The sequence below is a fragment of the Cygnus atratus genome, chromosome 1 (genome assembly GCF_013377495.2).
Source record: "Cygnus atratus isolate AKBS03 ecotype Queensland, Australia chromosome 1, CAtr_DNAZoo_HiC_assembly, whole genome shotgun sequence".
In the NCBI taxonomy this organism is placed as follows: domain Eukaryota; kingdom Metazoa; phylum Chordata; class Aves; order Anseriformes; family Anatidae; genus Cygnus; species Cygnus atratus.
Genome location: NC_066362.1, coordinates 194,946,984 through 194,974,964, shown reverse-complemented (window position 1 = coordinate 194,974,964; position 27,981 = coordinate 194,946,984). Strand labels below are relative to the sequence as shown.

At 37.4% G+C, this 27,981-nt stretch overlaps 1 protein-coding gene across 1 annotated transcript in view; it reads left to right on the top strand.

The window, feature by feature from the left end:
* The window catches only part of ARHGAP42 (Rho GTPase activating protein 42), a 170,306-nt gene that overhangs the window by 90,202 nt on the left and 52,123 nt on the right, over window positions 1-27,981 (top strand). The window contains exons 4-6 of the mRNA XM_035542460.1: window positions 2,263-2,334; window positions 21,446-21,547; window positions 25,778-25,888. Of these exons, the coding sequence (XP_035398353.1) occupies window positions 2,263-2,334; window positions 21,446-21,547; window positions 25,778-25,888 (285 nt within the window). The remainder of the gene's footprint in view (window positions 1-2,262; window positions 2,335-21,445; window positions 21,548-25,777; window positions 25,889-27,981) is intronic.

Here is a 27,981-nt window from a genome sequence, read left to right as displayed (position 1 = left end):
AATATGCATCCACACTTCTGTCCCAGTGACTCCAACAAGCCTTCATGATTTCTGTACAAGCCAAAAGCCATGTACATGCTCTGTAAGCTCTCAAAGCTTCCAGCTGCTTCCAGATATACGCACTGCAATTCTGCCTGATGGCGTACAAGTCATTTAGCATTTTTGCACCCCTGTTAATTTTTATCTGCCTTATTTGTACAGTAACCATTGGGATAGGAATTATCTTTAGTTAGGTGTATGTATGCACTTTGCCTTGTAGAAAACGTTGAATCTCAGATAAAGTGCTAGATATTGGCTGTAAGTCTATATATGTGGGGGAAATGCCAGCTTGGAGAATAGTACAGCTTTACAGTCTGTTCCAGTCAAACTAATGGAATATGTTGAATACAGCAGAAGCTCACTGAAACCATCCAGCACTCTGCTCCTCTACTTTCCCAGTGCCTGATTTTTAATTATTACCATAAAAAATGGGTTCATTTTGATCACTGCATCATCAAACATGCCATTGTGCTGCCTTGGACTTTGTTACATCAGGATGTCAGAGAGAGACTTGACTTTTACTAAACTCTGCCCTACTGAGATAAGTGGTGATTCTGTGGTCTTTCAAATGGTAATGTTAGGTTTGGGAGGAAAGAAAATGTGTTTGTGTTTTAATGGTTTTGTTCTGTATGTTTATTGTTATAGCCCTTTGGGAAGTTTTCATGCTCTAATGACAATGTAACTTATCAATTATTGGAAGAATTACAAGAGCTTTATTTATTCACATTTGGCTTAGGTACATGTTAGCTTTGCCCAGACCTCCAAACATGCCAAAGCCCAAACGTGGAATGTGATGAGTATGGCATAAAGGCTGGACTGGTGAGGAACAAAAGAGCTGTTCATGCGGAAAGCCTAAAGTTTTGCCTGTACTTAGTACAATAGAATATTGTAATGTGTTTTATTGTGCTTTATTTCTGATGTGTTGGCAGTTTTCAGGAAAGATGCATGAAATCTGTGAGGCATTGTTGGGGAGGTGTGGTTCTTTGTCTATGAAGCTGGAGCAAAAAAAAAGAACTATTTTTCCTGAAAGGTAGAAAAAAAGCATTTAGAAAAGATAATGTTGATAATAATTATGCATATAAATATTTGTTACCTTGAACACAATAGTAAAAGAGTAGAAAATCATTTAATGAAAGAAAAAGAAGGTGAATATACCCTTTGTAGACAGGGCCCAATGCAATAACTTAAATGTGTTGTAGGTACAAAGCCTGGGTTTTATGAAAAAATATATAATATTATATATTATTAAAATATTATATTATATAATGTTTCTTCTGATTTTTCTCCAGTAAAATCAGTTCAGTTGGTTATTCTGTCTGTCCTTAAAAGGCATCTTATGATTTTTCTCCAGTAAAATCAGTTCAGTTGGTTATTCTGTCTGTCCTTAAAAGGCACATGGATAAGTCAAGCTACATTTTACGGTGAGGGACACAATGGCATGACTGACATTTGTATTCTGCTGCCTGTGCGTGTCCAGCCCAAATGACGAGGGACCACTGAAGGTGGTCGGGGGTGTGAGCAACTTCCAGAGGTGGGTTCCAGGTCTGGATTTACACAAAATAAACAAAGACCATGAGGGGAATACTGTGATTCATTAGGAATCCTCATTCAAGTTAAAGTGATAAAAATAGCTGTCAGACATCTTCAGTTCATTTTAAAAAAAATAGTAAAGTGAAGGAATCCAATCTAGAATATTTTTTGAACTGTCTACTTTTCTTTTTAGTGTTCCTTCTGCTCCCGTACTCTCCTCTGCTCAGTGTAACTAGGCATATAATCCAAAGACATAGCTAAAAGATTCAGCTGTCAAAGCTTCAGATTTTGTAAACATACGCTTTTTAGGCAGTGCTGTCATTACTACTATGTTTGTCTTCTCTGCTCTGCCAAAACATTTTCTTGGAAGTTTTCATTTTCTATTCCGATTTTAGACAAGACACAAGAAGTGGAAGTAAAATACCAGAAAACCCTTCTATGTCTTGCAATTAAACTTATCACATCATGCATTACAATTGCTTTGGTTGCTCGTGGACATGTTGCATGACTGGTGAACATGTGTGTAGTATGTTTTATCTAAAGAAGCCAGAATTATTTTAGTCCTACCCATATGCTGTTAGTAGGATGTTATGGACATGAATCTTTCCATCTTATACATTGTCAGAGTTACAGTGGCTCCAATTTCTGCAAATACTCGCTATTGAAAAGATATGCTTTGTGTTAACTTTTCAGATCCAGAATGCAAATGATGTGCTCATAGCACCCCTGGAGAAGTTTCGTAAAGAGCAAATTGGAGCAGCAAAAGTAAGTGGCTATGGAAACAATTCTTTTTCATTTCCTCTTTATTTATCACTGTGTTTTGAAACCCAGACTAAAAACAGGCAGATATATTCAAATATATTTGATGCCATCGTCATTAACATATTAATGAATTGAATGGAATTCTTTGCTTTAGAGAAGGAGATAATCTAGATATGGAGTTTAAAGACTGAGCATATGCATAGGGTACAGGTCTTTCTGTGTATTGTGAGTATATGAATCTTGCACATTCTTACCATGTGGAATTGTGTTTATTTTTTGATGTCTGCATTTAGGTTTCTTTCCACCTTGGGTTATCACAGAACCATACAGAGGGTTCAAACAGTTATCATGGGTGCAGTGGCCCTGAAGTGGCTGTTGTGTAAAGACCAAGAGAAGTCAGTGTGCCACAGGCATACTCTTTCCATCTGACTTCCCTCTCCACTTCACACAGCTGATGCAGTGTGGTGATGGTTATCTTTATGTTGCCCAGAGATTTTCCCATGGAGGACGGGCTGCAGTTGGTGATTTGAGCCAGTTCTTTGGTGTTAGCCAAACAGTGCCGGCTGCCTCTATCAGGGTTCAGTAGTCAGGAAAGCAGATGTTATTGGGAAAAAAAAGATATTAAAATGAACTTCATCTAGAAGAGCTATTTTCAGTCTGATCCTGTATTTTTAAGTGGTTATCAGTCACTACTTTGATCACAGATGCTTAAAGGCTGTGGTAGTCAGAGATACAGTTAATAACCTTTCCTCCTGTTACACAAATATGCTAGTTCTGAAGCATTTTGCATCTTGTACTAGCACTCATAAAATTTTCTGGGAAACTTTCCATTTGTAAGGTTAGGCGGGTACTAAAAATCTTTGATGTTGTAGCTGAGGTTGCACTTGTGCTGTACTCAAACAACCTCAGAAGGAGAACAGAGATGTTGGAAAGAGAGACTGCAGGCTTACGCTTTTTTTACCACTGTTGTGAATGTGCAGAAAACAGATGAGACTGCTTCCGTGCAGGAACTAAATAAACATTTGAGAAGAATTTTTACAGTGAACTTGAGGTCAGCTTTCTCTGAAATAGATGCTTTTTTACTTCTTGCTTGATATGTTTTTGTGTACAACTGCATTCTTTTCTTGTCCCACCCTGCTGCTGTTAGATGCAGGGGTGGAAGTTTGTTTACTGTGCTGCTGCACAAATCAAAATGTAATCCCAGCACAAAACTATTTGCAGTTTTCATGGGGTTTTAGTTGCATTGTTCAGCTCTCTGAGGTGCCACTTCATTTTGTATTCCTATAGCTTAAGGGATATCGTTCTTCTCTGCTGAGAACGCTGTTTGAAAGCCTAACCTGCTGTGCTATTGATTGTCCTGGGACATCAGAGAGAAGATCCACTGGTGGATCATACAGGGTTCTGTGCAGAAGTATATAAGACACTGCTGTCCCCTCTGACAAGCCTTGTCCCTTGTGATATCTCTCAGTAGATGTCAGAATATTTTAATGATCTAATTGAAGATTACTCATTTGATTTTTCAATCAGCAATTGTTCAACATTAATTCCAGAGTACTGCAGGACAGACTGAATCCTCTCAATTCAGTATTTCACAGGGCTAGTTTCTCCTCCAGAGAAAATATGGGTATTTACCCATCTTATATTATTTGGGGAAACAGTGATCATTTTGACTTGTCTGTAGTCACACTACAATGTACTGAATGAGTACAGGAGAGAACCTGGGTCTACTACTTTTCTTCCCATGCCTAATGCATTTTATTATGCAACATTATGAGTGCTTTGGGAAGTGTAGGATATTGGCTTGACACATCAAGACCACATGGAGAGTTCTCTCAGTTCATTGTTTTATAAAGTGTCAAATAAACTCGTATTTTCTTTTGCCGCTCATGGAGTTCAACTGTCAAGTTCAAAAACAAGAGATTCAGACCACCCGCATGACCTAGACTGTGGAACAGTTTCATACATTCCCTCTAATTGATTTTTATCAGCAGAAACAAATTCAATTGGCCTTTTAATAAATAAAATCAACACAAAGAAGTGGGTGATTAATTACATTTAATACTGTTTTTCTAGTAATTAAGAAATAGCAACATGCAATCTAGAAATAACAAGATCACTTTGAAATATAGCAGAAATTTGGCTTTTCTGAAACTCCTTGTTAGTGAAGGACATGGTCAGAGCACTTACCTCTGTGCCTGTTCACTTGGTTAAACCCTTGAGAATTTATGAACTCGTGTAGATATTGGATGAGTTTAGACTGCTAGTTATTTATCTGCAGTTAATAAAGGCTTGTGCAGAGATTTGGCTCTTTGAACTCCTCTGGGGTGATCTGAATTGATAGCAAAACAGGAAACAGACGCTTTCTTGTTATTTGGATTCCTGCAGCAAGTTTCACAGGACACTGGGAATGTCACTTTTTATTAGAGATCTTCTCTAAACATGTCAGCTGTGTGGACCGTGTATCAGCTGTTACTTTCTGCTCTGAAATATCATGTTTGAGCTGGATTTTCTCTAGTATTAACTTAAAACAGTGTAGAACTGTATAGTGAAACACGAATACATTATTATTTCTCTGTCATCACTCTCTCCGCCAAGACCCCAAACATTTCACTGTACCTGGTCCTCTCAGACCGAGGCTGAGATGGTGTGAACTGTGCAGGATAGCTGCTAGTTATGCCATGTTAGATCTTTCTAGAGCACCAAACGTACAAGTAATTTTGCATCACATGGACTGACATTTGAAGAGATAAGGAATAGAAGTGTGAGATTAATTGTATAGCTTTTGCATTGGTGATTTCAGCAGTAGTTAGAGATGCAAGCAGTTGGTCTTTGTGATCAGCTCTCCATTGTGAGAGCATATTTTCTAAGCAGTGGTGAGTATTGCATTATTTGTCTTCTAACTGGACTTTGAAATTTTTCATTTTTCTACTCCATTAAGTGGTGTTTCCAAACTTTTTCCAGGGAAAAAATATTAGCTAGCTTTGTTACTAATATGTGTAATAGGAAATGATATTGTGTACCACTGTAAGAGAGCTTGCTGGACTTTTTTATTCTTTCTAAACTATTAGGTAAAATTCATCTGGAAACAAAAAATCCTCCACCACTGCTGCACCACACATATGCACCCAAAAAAAAAAAGGAAAAAGAATATAAAATAATATTTTTCACTAAGATGATCACCATGTTGTTTTTATAATAAGTAATTTAGAGAGATTTCAGTACCGTAAATGTCACTTTTAATACAGAGAATGAGAATGTTATATTCCATCTTCAAATCTACATGAAATTTAGGCACAAAATATGATTACAGAAATCAAAGAGAATATGGAGGATAAAATATATCCTGCTGACATTACAAAGCTATACTTCAAATACAAGGACAGCATAAACCCAGAGTGCAAAGTTCAAGTGTTTTAGAATGTCACAAGAATAATGTTAAAGACCAATTATTCATATGTACTTCAAAACCTGAAGGTACCCAACAAATCTGAGAAATGCTCTCCATTAAACACTATTGTTTGTAATCAAATTAACAATATACAAATCTGCATCACTTGCTCTTCTCGATTTATACTACTTGCTCCTCTGTTTTTATTGCACATATTTCAGTTCTTCCTTTTCTGTACACACTTAGTTTAACTAAAGCTGAGTCGTCTCCAGAGACTACACAAACGCGGCTTTGCATTGGATAGCCCGTTGATTTACCCCATCTGAGCTTAAAAAAAAAAAAAAAAAAAAAAAAAAAGACCTCTGCAATTACTGTACAAATCCTAGCAAAAGCGTGGTGAGCTAACTGGGAAAAGATTCCAGGCACGAAGCACTTGGCCTTTTTTGGTAAATGTGGTCTGCGAGTCCCCAGCTGGTAGCGGTGGTGAGGTCACTGTGTGATGTGCTGTGTGCAGTAAAGCCAAACTTCCACGGCTCTCTGCAGCCATCCAGCACTGCGTTTAGCAATATTTGTTCCAGTGTTCATTGACCTTTAGAGTAACTTAGGCGAGATCAAAGAAAACAGAAGCAATTTAGTTTTTAAGACTTAAAAGAAGAGTTTTGTTTCCGCCTTACAATTCCCTCTGTTTGTTTCATAAAGCTATTTATTTTGGCCTGGAGGGTTATTTTTTTATTATTATTTACTTTCATTCCTTCATTCATTCAAAGCTGTGAATCCCTTTCTACTTGGGAAACAAGTCCATGTTCACTGCTGGATTAATTTCTCGCATCTATGTTCACATCTGTGCTTGCACGATGGTCTGGAAGCTGAGGATCATAAAGCAAAAAATGCATTACTTTTTTTAAGTCTGTCAGAAAGCTGTCAAAGCAGAGTTCTCGATAGGTATCCAAGATCACTAAGGTATGCTAGAATGCCCATTTTGTGAACTGTTTTCCTTGGTATCTAATCAAATTATAGGAATTATTGGAAATCCTAGTATTTCTTCAACTGAGAGAAATGAGTGACCTTGCTCCAGTAGGTAAGGTAGAATGTGTTTCATTACAAGCCACATCTGCTGCTCAAGTTTTGGTGCTTGTGTCCACTGGTTTTGGAGTATTTTAGTGTCAGTCTGAAGTACAGAAGGGAGGGGGCTGGGGAAGGGAGCAGAAACACAGCCCAGGCCAGTATCATTGATGTCTAGCTATTCCGAGTTAAAATGCAGCGTGGGTTTCCAGAAATGGTGAGTACCAGAGTTACCTGATATCTCTTCTGATAAGATAACTGATTCTGTAGGCAAGGAAATGCAGTGGATCAAAGCTCTCTGTTTCAGCAAGGCATTTAAAGCACACTGCGTGAGACAATTTGGTTCAGGTGGAGATAAATACAAGAAATGTGAGAACTGGCTAGTTGGGAGGGGCAGCGAGTTTTGTTTGAGGGAGAGATTGTCTGGTTAGAGAGGAATTAGAAATTAGAAGGTCCCAAGGGGCAACTTGAGATCGGTCTCTTGCTTTATTTTCAGTAATGGTCAGGTGCAAAATGCAGTAGTGCTAACACCATTTGGGGTTGCTGTAAGTCAGAGGTAATGCCAAAATAAAGGAGAAGGACTAGAGGATCGAGAAGAAGGTGGAAGATGAAACCCCTTCCACAGGAATTGAGGAATCGAGGCTGCTAAATGGTCACAACACCACTGTAAATCAAAAAATTTACTGTAACAATAAAAAAAGTAAATCAGCAATCTATTTAGCTATTTAGTCTTTAAGGATGTCTCTCTGGAAAAGTGCAAATTTTCTTTAGGTTTTCTTTTACTTATATTGTTTTTCATATTTTGAATTAAGCTGGTGGACTGTGAAAGTTTTAAACCTCAGTTACAAATACATTTATTTCCAAGGTGTTGGTCGTAGACCATTTTTATCATTTTATCCAAGAAATATTTTAGAATATGTTGTCTAATCAGATAATCTTTGCTAAACTAGTACTGACAAATGCAAGAACTGAGAGTTTAGTAGGCTAAGGTGGAAAAAATATTTCATAATACTAAATAGTGTTTGTGACAGTTGTAACCAAAAAAGTTTGAAAATTTCTTAAAATGAAATTTTGTTAAAAATTTGTTATTTCATCTCGAGTTTTGTTATTTCCCTCAGCTTCAGTGGGGGAAATGTCTATCAATTGTCCCAGATCTTAAAATTTGGAACAGCTGGATTGTTTTTCTATCAGCTGAAGCTATCTACTTTTTCCCTTTGTAATTTGCATTTAATAAAAATGTAAAGCATAAAAATGTTGTTAAAATATAGACCAAATATAGTTGCACTTCAAAAAAAATAGCTATTCAGATAAATCTATGGAAATAAGAATTTTTGAAAGACTTGCATCCATTTGGTAATAGCTATTACAATTTTAGAGAAAGTACAAAATAATTCTAGTGCTACAGTATGACTAGCCAGTGCTTCTTGTACACCTGTACATGAAAATATTTTGTAAGTTTCAAAAATTATGATGAAGAGCCAGGTGTGAACACACTTCATCTTCTCAGGCAGTCAGATTTTCATTTGCAGAAAGTCAAAGTGTTGAGCTGGGAGCTGTCACTGGCTGAGCACCTGGACCCAGAGGATTTTTGAAGCAATTAATATACTTGGAACAGCTCTTGTAATTCTGCAAATGCAATTATGGACACGGTAATGAAAAACTTTCAGTTCAATCCATTAACTGCAGGTATTTGTTAGAAAATTGGTTAATGTTATGTGCAAAGTCAGTTTTAATAAATTCTGCTAAATGCATTCTTTCTGCTACAAAATAGTTTAGCTGATTGACTAAAACAATTTATGAAGCTGTTTTTGTTTGTTGTTTGTTTGTTTTTACTTTAATAAAATTCTAATTTGCATCCAAAAGCAAGCAGGTTTAAATTAAGGGTAAACACATTTCCTATTTCCTAGAGAGGGATAATTCAATTTACAATGTTCTGCCATAACATTTGAAAATTAAGACTTAGAATAAATGTGTTAATCTGTGAAATTTTTTTAAGTGACTATGCAGTGTATTTTTGTTGGCAATAAGAATAATTGATTTTTAAAAATCTACAGTTAATAAAACAAAACTAGAAAACAAGACTTATGAGGAGCAGCTGAGGGAACTGGGGTTGGTTAGCCTGGAGTAAAGAAGGCTGAGGGGAGACCTCATCACTCTCTACAACTACAGGAAAGGAGGTTGTAGCAAGGTGTTGGCCTCTTTTCTCGGGTGACAAGTGGTAGGATGTGAGGACATAGTCTCAAGTTGCACCAGGGGAGGTTTAAATCAGGAAGAATTTCTTTGTGGAGAAGGTGAGTAGGCATTGGAACCAGCTGCCCTGGGAGGTGGTGGAGTCCTCATCCCTGGAGGTATTTAAGAGACATGTGGATGTGGCACTAAGAGACATGGTTCAGTTATGGGACTTGGTAGGCCAGGTTGATAGTTGCACTTGATGATCTTGAAGGTCATTTCCAACCTAGATGTTTCTATGATTCTATTCTATGATTCTATGGGAAAAAATACAAAGGAAAAAAAAAGTAGCATGCATCAGCCTTTCTTTTGGAAAACAGCAAGAGAATGTAAACATGGAAGCAAATATGCCACTTTTCTAATTAAATTAAGTCTTTTTCCTTGCTAATTTAAATCACCCCACAGTAATTGGTATCATGTTGAAGGATTCAGGAAGATTGCATCCTGACCCCACACAGCTGCTAGAAACCGACTGCATTCCTCCTGTGCAGTGATTAAAAGTACAAGCAAAGGCATTCATTACTGCCTCCAGACTTAATTTCCAGTTCACAGGGGAACCAAACCCTTCAGTGCTTAGTTGCAGGAAGGATTTGGCAAGTGTTTTCAGTTTAGAAAATAAATAAATAAATAAAGTTTTCTAAGTCTCAATAGGATACCATAGCTCCGCTCATTGATTCTGTCCTTTCTTCCACTCCCCTTAGCTGGTAAGGCCGAAGTGGCTGCGGTGGGGAGGGGATGACATTCCACACCTCCGAAGGATAAGGAGGAAAAGCAGGTCTCACGGTTGCAGACGAGAACTTTGAAGAGTGTTAAGGAAAAATTAAGAGAAACAGACAGTGCCCAATTGCCCATGGCCAATTGCGTACGGCGTGGAGCCAGGCAGAAGTTAATTACTCTGTTAATCTATTATAAACTGTTTTGTTCTTTTGCACCAGTATTGGAGAAAATGAAGATTTCTTTCCCCATTGCTTCTCTTTCTTACGTAGATTATTTAAGATAATAGCATAAAAATACCTCTGTTATGTTTGGGCATTACTCAGATGGTGTTAACTCTACAGGTCATTAGTCCACACACAGGGTAGAGTCACATTTCCCGTTTTAAATAGAAAGTCATTTTATTGTCACACTTGGCAGTATTGGCATGAATTTCCCTTGTCACTGCATGTTTCCATTCATCCAGCGTTTTGTTCTCTCTATGCAACAGGTTCTGCAGGGGGCTGGGCATATGCAAACACGCACTCTTTCACCATTGTAGCAATTCTGCTTTTGGAAAAGTGAGAATAAAATAGCTCCACTTCAAAGTGTCGTGGGTGACGGTAGCTGGAAAGCACCACGTCTGTACTGTAACAAAAGGCAGGCATCATTCCGTGAAACTTGAATGTGTCTCAGTGTAGATATGGGAGCACCAACAACTCCCATCTTTCTGCCAGATGAACCAGCTTTATTATTATGGGATATTTCAGGCTGTAGTAGCCATCACAGAACCATTTCTTCTTGTAGAGCTGGCCAAGAAAGGGTTATTTTGGACAGTTGTTTTGATGACAAGATTGTCCCTCCCTGAGAAGTAAACTGAGAGCACAGTGGAGCTTAACAGCGCCACTGAGGAGGCATGGCTTTTCCCCCCAAAGTGATAGTTTGTGTTCCTTTATCAGTGTTGCAAGAGGGACCCTCAAAATAGATGCTTTTAAAACAAAACAAAATCACTTCTGACATTAACCCCAGACTGTTTCCTTGTTTTTCCATAACTTTCTCATAACACATCTCTAGTTCTTCCTCAGATAAGAGTTACAGTCACGTCGCAATGACGTTGGAAGTGGCCTGGGAAAGCAAGCAGGGCTGGACATACCGCTGCTGTTTGGAGGTCAGGGATGTTGGCTCATTGCTTGGCATGGATAGGAGAGAGATCCCAATGAGTATTTAAAAACAGAAATTACTACTTAAGAAAGAGATATTTTTATCTTCTGCTTATAAAATAAGCAGTGTGTGACGCTATAAGGTAGGCTTTCAGAATTGCTTTATTTGAATAACACTGCATTCTTTGCTATCTTTTTGTAGTTTCTTTGAGTGCGCAAAAGAAGGAAAGTGGTTGCTAACTACTTGCAGGTGAAATGGTTTCTTCATACATTTTTTAGATTGAAAAGATTACTAGTGTACCGGGATATTGCTGAAACACGCTTCATTTGTGAGGTAATCTAGTATCCGAAATGAGGCATGGAGAACCTGAAACTGCAGCAATGCCTCCAAGAGGAGGAGAGGAAGCCAGTGCTGACGGGAAGAAGTGGGGTGAGGAGGGTGGCAACACCACGGATGGGAGGCCACGAAGGCAGCTGTTTGGGGAACTGGGTGATTGCAACTTAGAGAGAGAGAGAGGACCAGGTGAGGATAAGCAATGATGGTAGGAAAGGGGCAGTGGTGAAGACCAAGGGAGGATGTTGACTAGTGTAATACAGCTGTGAAAATTGGATGCTCTTTTTGCATTTGAAAAGAAGTTTACCACTGTGCCTGTTCTGAAGGCAGTCCTTAATGTGGAGTGCAAAGGTGCCAGCTCAGTGACTTTACCATTTTGAATATTCTAAATCACAACGTATATTATTACTGATTGCCTTTTATTTTTTGAAGATTAACATGCCCCATTTCTGAGCTGGTTCCTTTGCTTTCATCACATAAGCAACGATTAAGGATTGAGTTGTATCTTTTGGGGTAATTTCTAATCAGCATATATGGCTGTACTGATGTCTACAAAAAAAAAGTCTGGATTGCTTACAACACGAACTGCTTATTCCATATGATTTTTGATTGAGTACACTGAATTAACTCAAGCTTCCTCTGAATTCCTAAACAGCATGGGTAACTTTAAAATCATTTAAGGTCACTAGCTTTTGGTTAGGATCAGGAGACCTTTTTGCTATTGTGATAAAACATTTTCAGCTTTAAAAAAATGTCCTAAGCCTGCTTAAAAGAATAATTTAAAAAGTCATTTTCTGCTGTTCTAGGAATCTTCATATTATTTAAGCAGTAATATGCTGAATAATAGCCTAAGTATGGTACTCCACTAAAAAATACTTCATATTTAGTAGACAGTAAAAACAATAAAACCAGATTACGTGTGTAGACTTACCAGTCCTGCTGTTTGGGCAGGAATTTAACAGATTCCCAGACATCTAGCAACTACTCTTGGAATCAGCAAATGCCAAATAAACTCAAGACAAATCTGCAGCTTAATAATAGGGAGTCTAATGTGTCCGGCTTTGCAACCTGCCAGTATTGGCAGGTTTGCCTGTCTTTTCACAGCAATACTGGGAACTTTGAATTATTTTTCCATTTCAAGAGAGATTTTATTGGAGAGAAATAAATGGCATCTTACAAACACAAGGCCAAATGCTGCTATTTGTTCATTTAACAGTAACTACTTCTTAGTTTGAACAGAATTTTAGATCTCATCAAAATAGTGAAAATTTTCAGCTTTTTTTTGTTTTAGTATTTTGGTAAGGACATTCTGTCTGCACACATCTGATGTAATTAAATAGAGTATTATGAAATGGCTGTAGGGTTCTCCACTTCCAGGAAAGACTTTGGAAACTACCTGATATTTGGATCTGTCATTACAGAAGACATTAGAAAGGGAAAAGAATATTTTTTCAGAGCTTTATGAACCTGAAAGGAAATTATCTCTTGCAGAGTTATTCATTATTTTACACAGATGTGAATTCCATCCTAAACTTGGATTAGTTTGGGACTCTTTAAAATATGTTGGTAGTTCTATGTATCTCGTACCTGATTTGAAATGAGATTATTTTTTAAACTGCCAGTTTTTAATATCTGTCTTCATAGCTTTAGTGCTGCTAAACACTCCTGTATTTCCTGTTTATTGCCTTATTATTCTTTTTAGTGTCAATATGTTCCTTTTATTATGATAATTTGTGTCTTACACACCATATTCTTTTCTGCATTTTCATAGTTTGCATATGCTTGTAGGTTTTTAGTAAAGAATTGACTAAAAGATTTATAGTTGCTAGGTCATTTATTTTTTTATGTGATGAATTCAGCTTCAATTCAAACATGTTTTCACTAGTAGTTATGAGTAACATAAGTCGCAATTTATGGCTGTGTTAACCCTATTTTATATTGAGCAGCAATTGTTTCTTTATCAACTATGATATAGCTTTGTTTCACTTCATATTATTTGCTAGCAGTACATAAAAGGATGCCCTTTAACCTCATAGCTTTCTCACAGACTTGGAGAAACCCTGTATTGTCCTGTCCTATTAAATTCTGATTGGGAAGAAGAGCAGAAGGGAACAAGTTTTATACGCCCTTTTTATTTCTCCTTTTGAAACATCTCTTTGGGCCTTATATTGGTCATGTGAACATTCACATAACAAATAAAATCTCTACCAAAAAGAAATCCCACCATCCAGACATCTATCCAAATGCAGTCTGTGTCCTTAGATGCGTGTGATAATTAGTTTTATTAAAAACAAACGAACAAAAATAACACACACACACACACACAAAATAATCTCTATCCTCCGTAAGATTTCTAAGGCAATATAAAATGAAGATAAAGTTATTTTCTTCTCAGAAGTTAAGAATTGATTCTTACATCTCCCATGAAATCCATAGGATCTGAACTTAAATCAGTCCTTTCAAGACTCAGTTTAAATCAGTATCCTACTTTTCCTTGTCTTCCTACCAACTAAGAGATGATCCCCAAACTTCACAACTCCAAACAAAATACGAATACCTTTGTAGAAAGACATTTTGAATTTTTGTTTGCAAAGTTATGAAAAGTGTGTCTTTGAAAAATAGATTTGAAGTCTAAAATCCAAGTAGTGAACCATCCCCAGTGTTCCATTAGATTGATCTTTTTGTAATTCTTGTCAAAGAGAAAGAAAGGGAATGTGGCTTTACAGAATTCAGCTGAGCTCACCATTGCTTTCAGTTTCTTTCGCTGACAAATCTGTCTGTCTTGTCTTTCTGTTGCACTTCTGTAACACTTCCTACTGTTTCTGAATCTCAGCTTGAGATGGTGCAAAACATGTACTAATTTTGGGTGGTGAATAAAAAAAAAAAAATTGCAGCTGTGTTTCATAATGTTCACTTGTCTTCTAATTAAATAAGGGATTCTCAATGATTTTTTTTCTCCAAAAGTGCTTCTTTGTAATGTTTTCATTTCCTTTCTTGATCCTTTTAAAGTCACCTCTTACAAAAATGTGTTTTGTTTTGTTTTTTAATAGTTACACAAAAATACTGTTATTGAAAATGGGTTTATTTTTATTTTAAAGATTATCATGTTAAAATTTAACTATGAGTCATGTTAAAATTTAACTATGAGTTCTGGGACAAACAAAGAGTAAAAATATTTTATTTAGGGACAAATGTAGTCAAGATATGCTAGTAGATAAGTATAACACCAAAAGTCATCACAACTAGAATAAACAGAAAGAAAAGTTCCCTTCCAGATGGCAAAGGCTCTTTATGAAAAGTAAAGAGGAATAATTTATATAATAATTTTTTGGGGAAATGTAACAGTTTTGACATAAAATACTAGACACAGAGTAATGGCAAACTTAGTCCACTAAAAAAAAAAATCTTGACGTTCCCACTGGAAAAGAGAAGTCAAAATGTAATATGTCTTTCTGCTTCACATCCCAAAATGCATCCTATGGTTAAAATTTGTGGGAATCATGCCAGTGATTAGTTGCATGCCTGTGATTAGTTGCAGCATGGAATCAAAATCTTTCTGAACAGGAAAAAAAATATCTGACTGAATTGAGTGACCTTATTGATAGTTCATGTCAATCTTTTCATAGCCATACATTTCTGTAAAGCAAAGTGACTGGAGAATCATAGAATCACAGAATGGTTTGGGTTGAAAGGGACCTTAAAGACTGCCTAGTTCGAACCCCCCTGCCATGGGCAGGGATACCTCCCACCAGATCAGGTTGCTCATAGCCCCATCCAGCCTGGCCTTGAACACCTCCAGGGATGGGGCTTCTCTGGGCAACAGCTTCTCTAGGCAACCTGTGCCAGGGCCTCACCACCCTCTGACTAATGAATTTCTTCCTAATATCTAATCTAAATCTTATCATAGAATCATGGAATCATAGAATGGCCTAGGTTGGAAGGGACCTCAAGGATCATCTAGTTCCAACCCCCCTGCAATAGGCAGGGATGCCACCCACTAGAGCAGGTTGCTCAGGGTCTCATCTAACCTGGTCTTGAACACCTCCAGGGATGGGGCATCCAGTTTCTCTGGGTAACCTGTCCCAGTGCCTTGCCACCCTCACAGTGGAGAATTTCCTCCTAACCTCTAATCTAAGTCTCCCCTCTTTCAGTTTAAAACCATTCCCCCTTGTCCTATCATTATCTACCCGAGTAAAGAGTCCTTCTCCATCCTGTTTATAAGACCCGTTTAAGTATTGAAAGGCTGCGATGAGGTCACCCCAAAGCCTTCTCTTCTGTAGGCTGAACAGCCCCAGCTCTCTCAGCCTATCTCCATAGGAGAGGTGCTCCAGCCCCTTGATCATCTTTGTGACCCTCCTCTGGACCCACTCTAAAAGCTCCACATCCTTCTTGTGCTGGGGGCTCCAGACCTGGACACAGTACTCCAAGTCTGGCCTCACCAGGGCTGAGTAGAGGGGGACAGTCACCTCCTTTGACCTGCTGGCCACTCCTCTTTTAATGCAGCCCAGGATGCAGTTGGCCTTCTGGGCTGCAAGCACACACTGCCAACTTGTGTTGATCTTTTCATCCATCAGAACCCCCAAGTCCTTCTTTGCAAGGCTGGTCTCAATGAGTTCTTCTCCCAGTCTGTACTCACATCCAGGATTTCCCTGGCCCAGGTGCAGCACCCTTCATTTAGACTTGTTGAACGTCATTAGGTTCACATGGGCCCACTTCTCCAGCCTGTTCAGGTCCCTTTGGATGGCATCCCTTCCTTCTATCATATCAACTGCAACACTCAGCTTGGTTTCATCTGCAAACTTGCTGAGGATGCACTCAATCCCACTGTCTGTGTCATTGATGAAGATATTAAACAGTACTGGTCTGAGGACAAGTCTGGTCCAAAGACAAATCTACCCTTTTTTAGCTAAAAAACATTACTTCTTGTCCAATCACAACACTCCATGACAAAGAATCCCTTCCCAGCTTTTCTGTAGGCCCCCTTTAGGTACTGGAAGGCCACTATAAGGTCTCCCCAGAGTCTTCTCTTCTCCAGGCTAAACAACCCCAACTCCTTCAGCCTGTCTTCTCAGGAGAGGTACTCCAGCCCTTTCATCATCTTTCTGGTCCTCCTCTGGGCTCGTTCTAATACATCCATGTCCTTCTTGTGCTGGGGACCCCAGAGCTGAATGTAGTACTCCAGATGGGGTCTCACCAGAGCAGAGTAGAGAGAGAGCTGTCCGTGCTGTTTACAATGCAGCCTAGGATATGTTTGGCTTTTTTGGGCTGTGAGCACACATTTCCAGATCATGTTGGGCTTCTTATCAACCAGCACCCCCAGGAAAGGTCCTTCTCCTCAGGTATGTTCTCAGTCCATTCTCTGGATTTGAAGGCCACCAGGTTTGTCAGGCACAATCTGCTCTTAGTGAAGTCATGTTGGCTGTCACCAATCACCTCCTTATTTTCCATGTGCTTTAGCATAGTTTCCAGGAGGATCTGCTCTGTGATCTTGCCACACACAGAGGTGAGACTGACTGGCCTTTAGTTCCCCGTGTCTTTCTTTTTTCCCTTTTTTAAAAAATGGGGGTTATGTTTCCCCTCTTCCAGTCAGCGGGAACTTCACCAGACTGTCACAACTTCTCAAATATGATAGTGGCTTAGCAACTTCATCTGCTGGTTCCCTCAGAACCCTGGGATGTATCTCATCAGGTCCCATGGACTTGTGCACATTCAGGTTCCTACCTGGTCTCGAACCTGATCTCCTACAAGGGTGGTTCTTCGTGCTCTCAGTCCCTGCCTTTGTCTTCTGGAGCTTCGGATGTGTGGCTACAGCTGTTGTCAGTGAAGACTGAGGCAAAAAGTCATTGAGTACCTCAGCCTTCTCCATATCCTGGGTAACCAGGTCTCCCATTTCCTTCCAGAGTGGGCCCACAATTTCCCTAGTCTTCTTTTTATCACTGATGTGATAAAAGAAGCCTTTCTTGTTGCCCTTGACATCCCTAGCCAAATTTAATTCTAATAGAACATCTCTTGTGGGACACATCCATAATTAGTAGTATCTTGAGCAAAATTTATTTCCAAAAAAAATAATTTTCTCCTTTTGGAGATTGTTTAATCACTTTCCAAATGAAACTATAATGGAAATCTAAGCAGAAAGTAAAAGCAAGAATTAAATCTGGATCCAGTAGTATAAAGCTTGGCTCTGTCAAGGAAGTACTGGATGTTAATGAGACTTCCTTACATGCTAGAAGCTGAGGATCTGCTTAAGGGCTTTCCAAATAGTGATGTTGGAAATTTGAGGCATTTAGAACTGTAAATATTTTTATATTGATTTAAGGCATAGTGACTTGACCCACCTGAGAACAGTTAAACAGCTATAGACAGACATTTACAATGCTTAGAGTCTGCAGACTGAACTTGATCTTTGCAAAATGTACTGGTAACGTATACACCAATATAAAATGTACCAAGGAATGCTTTTTTGTAATTTATCTTTTTCTGTATTTAGAATTTTTACATTGCATCCTCTGAATTGTCTCAATAGTGATTTCATATATATATATTAAATGATGTTTTGAGAAAAAAAAATGATTTATAAATTTCCAGGGAAAAAAAAAGGATGAGGATTACTTGCAGGAAGGCTGTGCAAGGAAGAAAGGCAAGCGGAGGCTGAAGGGAATAAGAGGCTTGGTGCAGAGGTCAGCGATAGTATCTTCCTAATGGCCATGTACCTTATAGTTTATGTTATGGCTCGTGCTGGCTGTTCAGAAAACAGTACACCTTTCTTGTCCAGACATATCTGTTTGCTCCTTGGAGTTTGATCCAATATGAGACCTAGAGACAGAGGCAGTCCTCCATCTCCTAAGCTTTGAGGAGATAGCTTCACATGGAAACTTAATTCATAAACCTCCTGGTTTGCAGAAAAGCAGGATTCCCAGTCTCACAGGCACAGATTGGAGGAACAAGGACTCAGATGACTCATTTGGGCAGCTGCTGAGTGTAACAGAATGTTTTGAGGGTTGCAGAATGAGAGGCTGGATCTGGAAGGAGATTAACCTGTGACTTCACTTAGGATGCGCGTGTGCTGTGAGTCACTGGCTGAGTGTGAGGTGAGAGTTATCTTGGCATAAGCTGAAGTTTCATCTCTTCCAGAAAATGAATCACCTGCTTCTGTGTCTTTTCTTGTTAATTTCTATGAAATAAACAGTTTTCAGAGGCTTCAATACATTCAAATGTGTTTTTACTGGCAAGTCTGATGGCATTTGAAGCAAAAGGAACTCACTTACCTGTTGAGGCCAGTGTTTTTTAGGCATTTCCCAGAAGCAGGTCTGAGATCTGCACAATGCCAGAAGCACTATCCTGCTGCCACTGCAGCCTTATTCCCAGAAGTATCACCTAGTAAAGAGACATACGCAGTCAAAACTGCCAAGTGATCTATATTCTCAGTTTACTTCAGTTTATTTTCCTTACTCTCTCTCCTTTCAGTTTGTCTTTGAAGTGAGAAATTTTGATGTGTTAGAATCCAGTGAAAAAGAAAGAAGCTAGCAACATTGTGCCTGGAAACACTGCACTTGGGCTCAAAGTTATCCTAATATCAAGAAAAGCCCCAAATTGTTATCTTTCTCTTTAAATTAGCTGGTATAAAAACTATGCATATAAAGTTTTGGTGGATCACCGTTACAGTGGGGTAATGTGTTTTGGGAAGGGACTGGCAAGGTGGGCAGAAGACCAAGAGAGCCTTCATATTCTGTTGATGGTGCCATGGAGATCACCGTGAAGCTTCATGTGAGGTGCAAGGTGCCTCACAACCACAACTAGTTTATCTGTATTTATTTTATTATATTATATTTTATTTTTTGTTTTATTCTTGGATGGTTGTATCTGGTAAGATGTGATAATTTAGTTTCTGTGTTTTTTTACATGTGCAGAGTATAGCTGACATGATCTGTAACTCATGGGGTTCAGGCACGGTTGGGCTGGGTGATTCCCAGTCTTACACAAGTAATCCTGCAGGAGATTTGCCTTGCCTTGTCTCATTCCTTACTTCAGGTCTTCTTCGGTGTCCTACAACACTGTCCTTTGGTGTTCACTTTTCAGTGATGTGGAAACATTTTTCTAGAAGTAATTCTCTTTGCATTTTTTATTGCGTAACTTGACTGTGGCCTTGACTCAGCAATTCCCTCAAGACGGTGACTTTGCCACCTGTGTCACTTGGATTTCAAGTAATGTAATTCCCTTCTTTTTCATCCAGCACCTTAGTAATGTCATCTTAGAAAATAACAGTAGGCAACTAGCTGCACCTTTTATTCAAAAGATACATATCTGTGGTCCATAACCATCTGAACTTGATTTTTGTTTGTGACTGGAGGAGGTGTTGATGTACTCAGCTTGCTCTTGCTTGATTGTAAGGGTCTGGAACTTGAATATTGCCCGAGAAAACTGTGGTCATGGAACTGATCTGTAATTTTGGTCCCACAAAAGTTGATTTCATGGCTAACTGGTCATTTAGTGAGTCCTACATTCTGTCTTCTCTCTTTCTTTTCTGAATGCTTTTGGGAAAGATTTGGAAGGATAATTCATACGCTTTCGTTTCCCTTGTGATGCAAAATTCACGCTTCTTTCACCCTCCCTGCCCCCCCCCTCCCCCCCCCCCCCCCGATCTGCATAGCTTCGATTAAATATAGGTTGGCATTGGGGATTTTATTGTATTTCTTTTTAATTAATACTTTGTTGAGTCAGGTGCTATCTTTTCTCTGGTGTCTTTTGAAGCTATTTCTATTGTGAAATAAGAACACTAAATTGTGCATATTTTTCATGCTAAATACATTTATTTATTTATTTATTTATTTTGCAGGATAGGAATTACATGTTTCATAATCTAATATAATTATCATTGATAACTTTAGTCACTGGAGCTAGTCAGTCAGAGGATTGCTGTTATAGTTAGTTAAGAGGTTTTAATTCATGGCATTAAGTTCTTCCTTCTATATCTTATTTCTCTGGCTGGCCAGACTTTCCCATGAAATGACAAAGAAAAATGGTGATCCTAAAATGCAGGCTAGTTGTTTGCTTAGTTCATAACAGATTTTAAGAAGAAAGGGGTCAGGAAAAGAATCACTACAGCTCTGATTATGACCTGATGTTACTATTATGTCCAGTAATTAGTTTTTCCACCATTAATAGCTTTTGCACGTGTGTGAGTAGTACAGGTCATGTTGACCTTTCTTTGTTTTCTCAACATGTTCAACTTGTTAAACGTTAGAAAGAATCATTAGGTCTTACTTAACATTATAAAAGTCACTGGCAGAGGGTTGCTTTCAATTAGAGCAATGTCTCAAATATACATCTTTTCAAATGTCTCAAATATACATTTTTAATAATGAAAAATATATTTTTAATATTAATAATCATATGAGATGTTTGCTTTAATCCCTTCTCTCATTTCCTGAAATCTGGCCCATCTCAAAAGATGGAAAAGCTAAGAAAGATGTCTTATTCTTAAGCTTCTGTGAATATCAGATCTTAATTTTTAAAGTATATGTTGTAAATTAGGTTACAGAAAATAAAGTACTTTAAATGTACTTGTAACAGTAGCTTTCTTTTATATTAACATTCATTAAAGTAGTCTCATGGTGAAAATGTGAGGATTGTCTGCACATGGTGAAAGAAAGAGGAGTGGGGAAGGAAAATGGCAAGATAATTCTTTTAAATGAGACAAGCTTAGATATTCAGACACATCAAAAAATTATTGGAAACAGACTTTTGGACCAATTTTCTTTTGCAACCACATATGTGCTTTTCCATCATCCACATATTTTAAGAGTGTGGGTGGAAAACAAGGATATATTAGTCTTAAATACAGAGGATAGGCCTCTATCATCATCAAATATGTTATACTCACCACCTCGTCCACAACGTTTATATTCAGCAAAACAATATGAGACAGGTACATATATTTGTAAAGCTTGGGAAAGATTATTTTATGCTAAATATCTGCTTGGGAAGATACTGCCTAGCACTTACATGTATGTATATGGATGGGAAGCTACACAAGTCTGTTTTATAGGTTTATTATTTATGGAAAAAGTTCTACTTAATACTGCATTTACTAATCAGTCCTCCTGGGGTCTTCATGCTCAATTCAGAACTGAACCCTAAAAACATCTGAACAAACAAAATGGTTTTATAACCAAGCATATTTTGGCACCTCTTTTAAGTTAGCTGTAATGTTTAGTCAAATGCTTTACTTGGCAATGTTTTGTTTTTCAGGATGGGAAGAAGAAGTTTGACAAGGAAAGTGAGAAATATTATTCCATCTTAGAGAAGCACTTAAATTTATCAGCAAAGAAGAAAGAATCTCATTTGCAAGATGTAAGCACTTAACACAGTATTACCTGGTTTCCAGTTTGCACAGAGATCATGATAACAGATGTGTAGTATGTTATTTATGTGAAATGTGATAATTTCTTGTAGTGACTCTTGCTGTGAATATAAATTCCTGAGTGGGATTAATACAGTCCTAATAACAGTTAAATATATTAACAAGGCAGTATTCTACATGTCCAACTCTGTATACTTTAAGTGACCAAACTAATGTTTATCGGTTACAACATCATCAAAGAATTATATTACTACAATAAAAACGTGACTTTTATTTTATAAGGTATATCTGAACTATTTGAAAGACAAATAAGTAATAGCTTTTTTGCTATTCAGTTTATTGCTCAGTGAAATTATGCTTGTTTCACATAAATTTTAATTTGGGAGACTGAACTGAGATAATTTGAATGATACTTTTTGCGGTTCTTTTTCTTCTTTTTCACCTTATTGCAGCATCATGCTGCAATTGTACCCACAACTTCAGCTTTAAAGAGTTTGTATGCCTAATTCTTATTTAAAAAAAGAAACAAAACTGAAGACTTCCAGTTTAGCAGGAGGATTCCAGGGTTTTTCAGTATGCTGGTAGAAATAATTATGATTCATCTTTGAGACAAATTACAGTATAAAAATTAATTTGATCTCAATGGCACTGTTTTTTCCAGAAGTCGTTAGAATTATTTTGAAGGGGTTACTGTTATCATGATGACTCTTAAAATCATGAGGGTTATTTTGCTGATGGAGTTTTCACAGAATATGTGACCGTCGGTCACAAATCATAGATTTTTTTTCAAGTTTACCAGTAATTCTGTGATTTGAATCAAAAGAGGCTTAGTGATTTAAAATTTGCAATAACGTTTATAATCCTGAATTACCATAGCTGTGTATGTAATAATCAGTTTAAATAGGACATTAATTATATAGGACAGGTTAATTGTTCCACTCATATATCAAAGTTTTGTATGTATAGCTTTCACTTTTCCTAAATACCCAGTGTATTGATGAAGAAACAGTTCTGTTGGAGGCTAAGCAGCAGCTGAGAAAAAAAAATTAATTTCTTACCAGAATGTGGAAAATTGAACTTAAGCAATGATTTACTCTAGAATATAAATAAATAAAGTATTTTACTCTTGAGACATGAGAATAATCGCAGCCTAAAAACAGAAACTAAAGCGAAAAGTAATGACTGTGAATCTAATAAACTGTGGTAGAATAACAATGGATTTGGCTCAAGTATATAAACTAATGGAAAATCAGAGTACATTTTTCCACTGTGTCCTTAAGTGACATTTCTGGATTTGAAATTTCATACTGAGTCTGAGGGTTTTTTTGCTTTTCTGGATACCCCACTTGTAAAGCACATAGGACATACCTTATCATTTTTATCTTCCCCGTTTTTATGCAGATAAAAGTGTGCTGAATCAGCAACATAGACCTACCGTAATTAGAAGGCACTATAGCAAATCAGTACCAAAAATGATGACCAGGGAGACTTTTGGGCTGTATCCGTATTGTAAAGAAAAGGATGCCAAGCACTGATTCCTGGCCCAAAAGCCAGGTGATAGCTGTTGACTCACACCCAGAGCGATCACACCAAAAATAATTCTTTTTTTTTAGCCCACTGTTTATTTTAATTGCTCAAGTTTCTTAGTACTTCATCATATTATGTGGGTTGAAGAGTATTGGGAGGGGCAAGTTCTCGTGCTGTCTTAAGCTGTTTTACATATCTCACTTGGGTGCAATTGAGAGCACCTTAATTAAGCATCTAAAGTTTGATGGTCTGAACATACTTTGTAGAGAGTGGTTGGCATATGTTCATGTAATTGAAATGTGGTGGATATTTTAAGAGTCTGCAAAGACTACCGACACAGTTTACATAGATCAGTAGAGGTTTTTCCCCCTAGCATCAAAAAGCAACTTCATAATACTGTCTTTTCACTGCCTGCAGAAATTCATAACAGAGCAGACATTGAATGATGTGGAAAAGTTAGTAAATTCTTGATATTATTTCTCTGAAATCCGTTCCAGAATTAGGCATAAATATAGACCAAAGGCTTCACTCTCCAAGCTTATGTGAAGTTCTAGTATACACTTTACTGATATCCTACATCAAAGAAATTATCACTCACTATAACTAGATATCATACAAGTAGAAACTCAAAATCGCATCCATCAAATCCTTTTATTTTTTTACATGCAATTTGAAGTCATAAAAATATGTGAAAGTCCTTTCAGCTTTTGAAACTTTAAAATAACTTTCAAAGTGTTTCTTACAAACCTGAGTCCTCAGTATTCACGCAAATTTATCCGCTTCTACAGAAGATGTATTCTGGAAATTGTGATTTAGTCCCTGAACACTAGTGGTGATTATGGCCTTAATTTAGGAACCCATTCATACTTGCAATAGCACTGAGTTATCATAAGTATCATTACAACTACAACCTGCTTAAATGCTGTTCAGAATAGAGATGGATTTAATTAGGTCTTTAAACACTTTCCTGAGTTAAAGCCTGAAAGACCTCATTGCTAATGCCAGATTATACTATTTATTTAAAATTAAATGTGAAAGCTAAGGTCTGTCTCAAGTGCTTATTAACTGCACTTGTGTGAGTGAGAATCATGTCCCAAAGTGGTAGCACCTGGTTCTGTTCAGCTATGTAGCATTGCCTTGGTGATATTTTTTGTGAAATAAAGCTATTAACACAGAGTATGGAAGAAGATAGTAGCTGAATGTACTATGTGAATGGCATGTGGTAGAGTTAATTTGGTGGAAAAGCCCTTGATTCTTGGAATTTTGAGTGTTTGTTTTCTGTTTCATAATATTAGGTTTTGTACTTGATTTCCTGATTTGCCTTTTTGTAGGCATGGGAAGGGAATGCTAGTACTGAATCACTTGAAAGGTATTGTTGAAGCCTGTGCTTTGAAGTGGTGCTAGAGCATAGTGCTAGGGAAGTGGATCAATATTGTTAAGGGCTCTGCGTATCCAAATCATGCTAGTAGCATGTTCTTAACTTAAGAAGCAATGTTAACTATGTATGATGCTATTGATGGCCAAGTCCGGCCTAAAGGAAAACACTGATTTTCTGCATTTGTACAGTTACAAGTACTAAACCTCTTTTTGATATGTTTGCTGTTTTAATATTTGCTGTCAAGGGAGACAACATCTAGCTCTTCCATTTTTCCCATATTTGTTATTCTCAATGCCAAAAATGAAACATGGAATTTACAGAAGTACATGAGTATGCATCAGAAAAAAGCTGAACTGGTTTCACTTGTATGGTTGAAACTTGATAAAATCTCTTTTTGACCCAAGACCAAAAGCTGACAAATAAAGCCCAAAAGGGATTTGCTTGAGAAGATGATTTGTTACTGTAAAGGGAGAATTAAAATGGAATCTGCATCTCTTCTGTAAGGATTATCCTTGTATTACACTGCTTGTCTGTTATGTCCCTCTCTCATGCCTTGTTTAAATTGAGGATAGAAGCCTATTACTCTTTATCAGCGGATAAGAGTTAATTCCTTAGCTTTGTAGGCAAAAGTCTCTGTTTTGGTCCTGCATCTTCATGTTGGATGGTATTATTGAGGCATTTCTGACAAATATTGCCTTGTAGTTATGGCACTTGAAAATTAAAATGTGAAACATAACTGATATATGAGGACATGTTTGTATTCCCAGAGCATAAGATCTATGCTATGAAGCAATGTTGCAAGATTTTGCTGTTAAAGACACTCTCTTTTAGAAACAAAACAATTTCTTGAGAAGGTATTTGAAACTGAGGAATATGTATGGTTTTGGTGCACGTGATAAACATTTCAATAATTTCAATAGAAATATTGATCTTTTGGCCCTCCCTGATTCCTGTCTTAATCTCTTCTTTTTTTAAACATTCCATGTGCTACGGACAAAGTTCCCCATGCCACCTTTCTTTGTTTCCTTTGTTTCCTTTCAGCCTCTCCTCAAAAGTAGAATTTAAAAGTGCAAAAAGGAAAACAAAACAAACAAACAAAAAAACACTGGGGAAGAGTCATGAGGCAAAAATGTATAATGTTGGCTTCTTAAGCTTAAATTTAGATATTTTAAGTAGGTATTTATTTTTTTCAGGGAAAAATGAGCCCCATAAAGATTGTAAAGTAATCTTATGAAAGATCTGTTTAATTATGGCAATATCTGTTTTTAAAGCAATCATGAGTAAACTAACATCTATGTTTTGTTTTGCCTTTTAGGCAGATACACAGATTGACAGAGAACATCAAAACTTCTATGAAGCATCTTTAGAATATGTTTTTAAAATTCAAGAAGTACAAGAGAAAAAGAAATTTGAATTTGTTGAACCTGTAAGTTTTATATTTTATTCTTACAAAATTTAGAATGCATTTATTTAAAGCTGGAAATTTAATACAAAATATATATTTTTTGTCTCTTTTTTAAATTGTGATTACAGTTCATTTGTGTATAGAGAGGCATTAAGATCTAGGCTTGGGCATTTTCCATGGTTATTAAAGGTTTATGTAAGAGTATCATATTTACTACGAAGTGAAATGTCAAATGACTTGGAGTGTGCCTAACATTTTAATGGGACAACATGTAATGTTTTGTCTGTGCAACACTTACTGGGTATTTCCTAATATCATGGTTTCATGGCTGAAATTTTGAGCTAGTTTTTGGATTCATACATTCCATATAGGCAGCATATATGTTTGTTTTTCCAAGTTACACATGAAATAATGTGAAAAATCGGTTCTATAGGATGGGTGTATTTCCGTTTTGCTGGTGAAGTCATTTGTCTTTAGTTTACCATGCATAAAAAAGAAACCATACCTTGACATGTCAAAAAGAGGAAGATGAAGTTATGCTCTAAAGTCCATGTTTAGATATGGGATTTCACGTCTGGGATTTCCTCCTGGACTGCACCACACCCCAGAGAGACCTGCCAGGTTGATCAGAACCAGAAGCTGCTTCAGTGCGATGTGCTAGCATATTTCTATGGCATATTAGTAGTATTAATACTGTTCATGTCATGGAGGACTAGCTTGCCATTTGCCTTATTTATTAGCACCTGTAGGCCTTGACAGAGAACTTCTAGTGTCGTCTGTCCCTTCCTGTTAAGCATTCTGAGCAGAGCAGAACATCATTTGTGAAAAAGGAACGTGACAAGCATAACTTTTTCTGTCTCCACACCATCTTCTAGCTCCCCTGTAACTAACCGAAGCTGCACTCCTGACTGAAACAGGTTGAATTACATCTCTAACACCCAATGTCACCAAGTAGAGCTTCTCAGATGCCTTCCTCCTATGAGATGAGAATGTATTGTATAGTGAATGTTTGACATTGATGCAAACTAATGAACCTGAATTCAGCAAGCAGTACTTACAGAAATCCTATCTTTATGGCATGCAGCTGCCAAATCTTAGAGACTAAAACTTTGCTTAGATTCCTAAATAAGAACATTTTTCTACCTGTCACAGATTAATCCAGAGTGTCTCTCTCTGTCTCCTTCTGTAAAACTCTCACATCCTGGAAAAATCTAGCAAACTTGACCTAGCTCTGACCCTTGTATAGGAGACTTTATGCTCCTTTAAAGTAGTAGAAACTTGCTGTATTGAGAAGGCATGGCACATCAGGAAATATTGTTGTGCAATTCTGTGTAGTTAAAATAGGGCATCTTTCATCCTATGTGCTAGACAGAGAGGAAGAAATAAATTTAATTCTGTATATTATAGCTGGAGATACAGAGTTTTATTCTTTTGACCAAGAGCTGTCCTCACAATATGTCAGCCACCACAGCAGCAGCTATCAGTTACCAAAAAGAGAGATTTATTAGTGCATCAGTGCTGATACTGAGCAGACAAGCAGGGGAGGTTGCTGGTAGACTCTGTGTTGCGGACCTGGGTATTTTTGTCACCAGGTGTATGCATCCAGTAGGTGAAATTTACTTGGGGTAGATCAGTTGCCATCCTGAGTTTGATCAGTAGGCTGTTTGGTCCAGTGTGCTGTTTGTTACACACAGGCCATTACTTGATGTTCCAGAGGAAGGTACAGGAAAAACTGTGGTGACTGGGTACTGATAGCCCTTGTGGGAAGTGTCTTCTGGCTCTAGTGTATATTGCTTATAATCAAACTGAATGTAAATAGAGCTTAAGTTCTAGCATCAGTTATAAAACTTTGAATCTTCAAAATTCCTACTTTTTTTTGTTTCTAGTCAGTTTCATACAAGGTTTTGGAATTAAAAAAAAAAAAAAAAAGGCAATTACAGAAACCCACAAGGCAAAGTATGCCAAGTGAAATATAGTGCACATCAGCAATACCATGGGATGAAGGAAAAAGAAAAAATCAGTCTTCAATATAGACTTTGTAAAAATGCCTGGTGATTTATGAATTATGAGCATGTGCACCTAGATGCAAGTAGATAAGGACAGAGCCTAACACT